At 36.4% G+C, this 7707-nt stretch overlaps 1 protein-coding gene across 1 annotated transcript; it reads right to left on the minus strand.

The window, feature by feature from the left end:
• Window positions 1-1861: 1861 nt before the first annotated feature.
• On the minus strand, window positions 1862-3139 carry LOC131637617 (uncharacterized). Its single transcript, XM_058908225.1, has one exon. The coding sequence runs from the start codon at window positions 3137-3139 to the stop codon at window positions 1862-1864; it is 1278 nt and encodes a 425-aa protein (XP_058764208.1).
• Window positions 3140-7707: the final 4568 nt, after the last annotated feature.

Here is a 7707-nt window from a genome sequence, read left to right on the forward strand (position 1 = left end):
ACAGTTGAGACACACTTCAGAATAAGGTTTACCATGGCGACGGGGAAGCCCATGGATTTCAACACTTCCTCCACAAAGCTCCACTCCAAACGGTCGTACGCCTTCGACATATCAAGTTTGATGGCCATAACTCCCCGCTTCCCTTTTTTCTTTTTCTTCATCCAGTGGAAACATTCCATAGCTACCAACGCATTATCCGTAATCAACCTTCCTTTCACGAAAGCACTTTGTTCTTCGTCAATTATATCCGGGAGGATGAGCTTGATTCTGTTAGCAATGGCTTTGGTCACTATCTTCATCACCACATTGCAGAGGCTTATTGGCCGAAAATCTTTCGGGCTAGATGGTTTTTTGCATTTAGGAATCAGAATAATGTGCGTGTTGTTAAACTCACTCGGGTCTTTTTGGTTATTCAGGATGTCCAAAACAGCCCCGCTAATGTCGGAGCCTACCGTCTGCCAGTACTTTTGATAGAATAAGGCAGGCAGTCCGTCGGGGCCAGGAGCTTTAAGCGGATCCATTTGGAAGAGAGCTTCTTTAACTTCATCGTGGGTGAAACTTTGATTGCACCATCTGACATGTTCTTGATTCAGCTTCCCCTTCACCACTGAACATATATCATCTGCACCAGTAGGAGACGAAGATGTGAACAACGTTGAGAAATACTCCACCACAATTCTTTCGCAGTGCTCTTCGCCTGTCCACCAATGTCCTTGTTCATCCTTCAGCTTAGAAATTTCATTGACTTTCCTCCTTTGGTTTGCCTTGCCGTGAAAGAACTTTGTATTTCGATCCCCAAATTTCAACCATGTCGCACGGCTGCGTTGTCTCCACATAATCTCTTCCACTTGCAGCAGGGAGTTCCTTTGGCTCTCAAGCGCTTTGTAGGCGTTAATGGATTCTCCGCTAGCATCCCAGCACTTCTCATCATTCAGTAACTTTTCCATTCTGCCCAGCTCCTTTTTCACTGTGCACATATGATATTCTGTGAATTCATCGTCTAGACCTTTCATAGCATTGATTTTGTTCGAAACTCCTCTACCTTGATTTCTCCAGAGTCGGTTAACAGCCTCTGCACATCTATGGTCCTTGCTCCAAATCTCCTCGAAGCGAAAAAGATGCCTTCTCTTCTTCCTCCTCAAGTCTCCAACTACTTCCAATGATAAGCATATAACCGCATGGTCAGATCCGTACCTAGACAAATGAGTTACTTTAATCGGGGCAAAACGGTTAATAAAATCTTTCGAAGCCATACACCTGTCCAACCGACACTGGATATTCTCACTCCCTTTTCTTTCGTTTGACCACGTGAAAGGGTAACCCTCAAAACCCAAGTCCGATAGCTCGCAGACTTCCAAGGTTTGCCTTCCCCAAGAGAGCTGCTGTTGAGTCCTGTTGTTTCCTCCCACCTTCTCATAGTCATACAGTGTATCGTTGAAATCTCCAAAACACACTACTCTCTCATCTCCATTCCGGCAGAGATCCTGTAACAGGTTTCATGTCTTTCTCTTATTTTGCTCCTCCGGATAACCGTACATTCCTATCAAACTCCAGGTCTTTCCATCAATGCCGTCCTCAACAGAACCGCCAATGTGGTTCTTTGACTGAGACGTTATTTTAATCTGCAAAGGTTCCTTCCACATGAGAATTAACCCACCATTCCTCAGTTTTCCGTTTCCACCACAATCAACGCTAAACCATCCTTCATAACCGCTTCTGCTTCGAACAGTTTGAACCTCCTCTAGTTTTAATTTTGTTTCCATCAAGAACACCAAATCGGGGTTTTGAATACGAATGAGCCTTAGCAAGGCTCGAACCGCACGGGGACTCCCCAACCCCCTGCAGTTCCAACTTAGGATTTTCATTGTTGTAGGCGGTGTTGGATTTCCAACACCACCTCTGGTTTTGATGTGCCCTCTGCCTGCTCCTTTTCAGCCCCTTTCTGTTTCTTCTCTCCACTCCCTCCTTCACCCATTGTGCCATCAATGATCATGACATCCACCAAGTTTCTTTTTCCAAGCTCCAATTCAAGTTTCTTGCCAATTTCACCAGCTGACTTCTTTGTATTTGTTTTCCTTGTCCATTTCCTACCTTTCTTTGCTACTGTCTTTTGTATAGGGGCTAATTGTTTTGTGGCTATAGACAGTTCCACCGCTCCAAGAGACTCTGCCATGGCTTCAATCTCAAGATTATTAGTTGTTTCGGCATGGGTAACTGGTTGTTTGTTTCTTTCAGATTGGGCAGCTCCTCCTTTCTGTTTTGTTTGCTCTACTTCCCCTTCACCACCCTCGTTTTCCTTCTCTTTACCCTTCGTGCTGCACCTACTTTGACCAGAAGATATATTAAACAAGCTCTTATTACACGAGCTTGAGTTAGATTCTCTCTTCACCTGGTCCTCTGGCAGCTTTGGTAGGGGCGAGGAACGAAGCCACGCTCCATACGACAGCTCCTGCTCATCCAGATCTTTGAATCCTTCTTCACTCAGATCCTCCGCCGCTTCACAGTCTTTGAGTTGGTGCCCTAGTCTTCCACATATGAAGCAGAAGGTAGGTAGTCTCTCGTATTTGAAGTGGACTCTGAGGTTTTTTTCCTTGAATCGCACCACCGTACCCCTCTTGAGTGGTTGCTTCAGATCTATTGTTGCTTTAATTCGGAGAAATCTTCCATTTTTATGGGCTTCTTTATGGTCCATTTCCTCAAACGATCCCAGGATTCCCCCCAATTTCCTTGCCATGGCCTCTGTTCTGAGTTTAAGGGGTAAATCGTAGATTCTCACCCAGAAAGTTCCGTAATGAAGGTTAAGAGCCGATGGTTGTTCTTCTCCTGATACTCTGTCAAGCACCAATAAGTTTCTGTCGAAACTCCACGGCCCCTGTCGCAGCACATTCTCCATATCCCTCTTTGTACTGAACCTAAATAAGAACAGATTTTTGCTTAACTCGTGGGTTTCCACCGGGCTCTTCAATCTCCACGCGCCAATCATCGTATTAGTAAAAGCCCGAGCATTGAAGCTATTATCTGTCCATAGTCTACCCACCAGAGTCCTGTGGAAAACCTCTTCCTCGCAAATCTCGTCTGCCTCTGCCGTAATCCCCTCTTCCTCCTCCTTCGAGAACGCCAGTTGTTTCCACTTTTCCATGACTTCTCCCTAAAACAGACCAGACTCAGACGCAGAACCACAAAAGAGAGCTTGCAAAACTTCCACACGGGAAGAAAGAAACTCTGATAAAAGAGAGAAAGACCAGAGAACTGGAGATGAAACTTTTCAAACCCTAGATCGGGAGTGAGAAGGGAAAACACGCTAAATTCCTAGAGAGAAGATAGACCTTCTCACACTAGAAACACGTGGAAAGACATGCTGACTTTCACTATATGGTGGGAATATGTAAATCTTTTGGTTCTCGTACTTGCTTAGGCCATAATTGGTATACAGTAATAATTAAACAGCATAACTGAAAAAACAATAATCATTGTTATATTAGTAAATGAAAATGACAATTATTTTAACATATCAATATAATGCCGCATAAATGTTTTTTTTTTTTTTTTTAGATTCGCCGCATAAATGTTTAATGGCCCCCAAAACTTACAATTATAAGAAGGTAGAACTTGTATGATGTTGCAAAGATTAAATATCAATATATAATTATATTTAAAATAAAAGGTAAAGACCCAGAAAGATAAAATAGATAAAATTTCGTATATAATAATTACATGTTCAATATCAACTTTAGTTTTACCAACTTGACAATGAAAAAGGACATGGCAAGTTCGGACCACCACGTGAGGGATGATCCACAACTGTTAATTCAATTTATTATTATTATTATTATTATTATTATTATTATTATTATTATTATTATTATTATTATTATTATTATTATTAATTGTTAGAGTGTATAAATAGATCTATGTAGCTTCATGCTTGTTCACAAGACAAAGAAAGTAAGAAAAAGAGTGAGAATGGAGTGGATGAACAAGAAGGCAATGATGAAGTTAGCTTTAATGCTCTTCCTCTTGGGCTACACTGCAAATGTTGTCAACGCTCGTTTCGATTCATCTTCCTTCATAACTCAAGTGCTCTCCAAGGGTGATGATGTCAAATCACCATGCTGTGATGACTGCTTCTGCATAAAAACACTAACTTCTACTGTATGCGGTTGTGCTGATGTTGTAAAAACGTGTCACTCAGCATGCAAACTGTGCATTTGTCCAATTGCTTATCATCGAACGTGCCGCTGCATTGATAACACTAGCTTCTGCTATGAACCATGTAAGAAGCCTGAGTTGAAAGAGGTCATTAAGAACTAAGCAAGTATATATAAGTATGTACTACTATCATGCATGTGATTAAACAAAGTCATTTAGACTCTGTTTTTAATTGCGTGTGTATGGAATGAATAAATAAATTATTAATGGGATAATAAATTCTGCTTGATCATGCAGTTTGTCATATCAAAGTCTTTGTTTTACTAATATATCTTCCGGTACTATATTTTGATTTTGGCTTTCAATCTAGACACAACAAAGGTCCATATAAGAAAAGATACAATATAAAAAAAGAACATACACGAAAGGATTAGAAAGGTAGTCTACTATCCAACTATAAGACATTCAAGCTACTGTCAATACGATACACAAATTGCTTATAAAAAAATATCACGGAAGACCCAAGCCTCCACCGTTAAGTCAACCCTTGGAGTTACTTGAGTGCATCAACTTAATATAAGATAAATTTATTTTTTTAATTATTGATTTTTCATTGATTTATAAGATTGAATGATATTTTGATGGTCTTGAAATATCTATAATCACTACAATATTTTGACTCTCCCACAATGCTTAATTTTTGGGAGGTGAAAAACCATTCTCATACAATAATATAATAAGCCACCAATTTTATATGTATTATGATAGTATTTATATTTTTGGATTAAATATGTTTTTGGTCTTATAAAATACTAAATTTTAATTTTGGTCCCTATAAAAGAAAATAACATGTTTTGATTCTTACAAAATTATTATGCACTTAGTTTTAGTCCCTATTATTAAATCAATGTGTATTTTTGAATGATTATTTTGCAAACATGTTTATAATGTTTTAAAAATTTCTTTAAAAAAAATTCAAAATTTAATTTCTAAGTCGAGATTCTCATTACTTTTATCATTATCTTTTAAAATTTGAAAATTTCATATTAAATTCTTCTCATTTTTAAAAAATTTAAAAATTGTATGCAAAAATTGTTCAAAAATTTTTCAAAAATTGTATAAAAAAATTGTTCAAAAATTTAAAAATTAAATAGTTTTCAAAAATTTTAAAAATAGCAGAGACTAAAACTGTATGCATAAAAATTTTAGAAGGACCATTCATTAAATAAAAATTTTTTAGAGACTAAAATTGAATGTTAGTTTATTTATATGAACGAAAAACATATTTAACCTTATATTATTTTTCAAATATTATGCAATTAATGAAAACTGTTTTTGTATATGACAAAGAATGGTTTTTTTATCTGTTTTAAATGCTTTCTCGTTAGTTTATCTTTTATGTCTTTATTTTGAACAACTAATTTCACATTTTTATTTGTTGTTGTGATGAACAATGACATGAACTTGAATATATTTTTCATTTTGTCCAAGACATGCATGTTCAAGCTTTAGTTCTAGTACTAATACATGATTTTTTGAACAAGAGCTGAAAATTTTGAAAAAAAAATGTGTAAATCTTGATGGAAATTGTTTGTTTCTCACAATTCATTATGCAAATGTTTCAACTGATATAACAGAGAAATGTAAAGAAGTTTATGATGGAGTCATTTTTGTTAGGCGTAGTCATGGCAACGGGGCGGGTCGGGGACGGTTTTTACCTCCCCCAAACCCAAATCCGAATCCCCAATTAATTCCTGTTACCCGCCCCAAATCCAAACGGAGATGGGAAATTAAAACCCAAACCCGTCCTTAACGGGTTCGGTTTGGGTTCGGGTATCCCCGCCCCGCCACCATGTATTTCGTAAAATCATTTTTTTAATAAAAATATTTACTTTTTCAAAAATCAAATTACATTATAAATAACAAAATAAAACAATCTCAAAAAATTTCATACATATATTTCAAATATTTAAAATAATAAATACAAATCAAATTATTAAAACATTAGTCTCATATTTAATAATATAAATTATGAAATATAAATAATAATGTACATATTGAAATAAACGGGGCGGGTTCGGGGACAGGTTCGGAGTGGGTATTAGTGTCCCCATTATCCGACCCATCACCATGTTTTCTAATCGGGGAAAACCCAAACCTGAATCCAAACCCAGTCAAAACGGATTTTCCCCGTCAACTTCAGAGCGGGTTCGGGTGGGTATCCGTGGGTCTGGGTTTTATTGCCATGTCTTAAGCGAGACATGTGCAGTAGACAAGTTTTTGACAGAATCATAATCAAAGGACATGATTAAAAATTTTCTTTTAAATGCTTCTTTAAATTTAATTCTTGATTCTCTATGAACGATAGAACGAACATGAAATTATTCTTTGATTAAAAATAAATTTTATTTTTGTTAAAGTTAATTCTTGATTATCTATGAACGATAGAACGAACATGAAATTATTTTTTGATTAAAAATAAATTTTATCTTTTGTTATGTGAAAACATGTTGGTTGAAATTAGAATCATACAAAACTTAACCAAATGAGTTAGGTGAATTGATAGGAAGCAATTCCTATCAAAACTATAATCTAGGGTTTTAGCTAGAAAGAGGAAGAACACTAAAATAACAAAATAGAATTGAAGGAAATAAAAATACTTTTCATTTGATTGATTTCTCTAATGTCTCAATGAGACTACAATATATAATGCTTCCAATGGATAATAAACTTAAAAACCCAAATACAAAGGAAGCCCAATAACACTAAAAATAAAAGACTTAATATTCTAACTTAATTTATCTCTCACTCATTTGTTTAACTCCAATTTTACTCTCTATCATTACTCACCCCTTTAAAAACAACCTTGTCCTCAAGGTTGTGGAAGCTATTCCAACCTTTCCAAATTTTAATGCACCCTCTAAAAGTGTTGTAGAGCAGAACTTTAGAGTAATTAGAGTTGGCTTTAACAAAAGAGGCCACCTAGCAGTACTAGCAGCAAGAGGAATCACACATGCAGCCATGCTTTTTGTAATAGCACCTTGTTGAGAAATATTTTTGAGAACCATTTGGAATTGTCCAACATTATTTATATTGTCAATCAAATGTGTTGCTTTAGTTTTGAATGTGTCATAATAAACCATTTCATCATCTTGTTCATTACACCATATTTTGTACCATTCTATTTTAGTTCTGTAAGGTACAACCTTGGATAAGGAAAGTGTCAGACTTGCAGCATTCAGAGCTGGTGATGGTCCCATTCTCCTTGCTACTCTCAAACATTCTTTGGCAGCAATGGCAGCAGATTCCTGGTTTGCTATACCAGAAGATTGGATGGCAAATTCAAGCCCGGCCTCATATCTTGAGTTAGGAATGTTCATCAGCATATAATTATTCTGATTCCACATTTGCGAAGACAATCTGTTAACATATTCTCTATACTTAAGATGATCCTCAATACTACAAGATGGAGAACTAGTTGAATGCAACAAATGCATCATCTTTATAATTGTAACAGAACTATCAACACACAAAACTCCTTCATCTAAAACAAAAAAA

This window comes from Vicia villosa, unplaced genomic scaffold (genome assembly GCF_029867415.1).
Source record: "Vicia villosa cultivar HV-30 ecotype Madison, WI unplaced genomic scaffold, Vvil1.0 ctg.002056F_1_1, whole genome shotgun sequence".
Taxonomy (NCBI): Eukaryota; Viridiplantae; Streptophyta; class Magnoliopsida; order Fabales; family Fabaceae; genus Vicia; species Vicia villosa.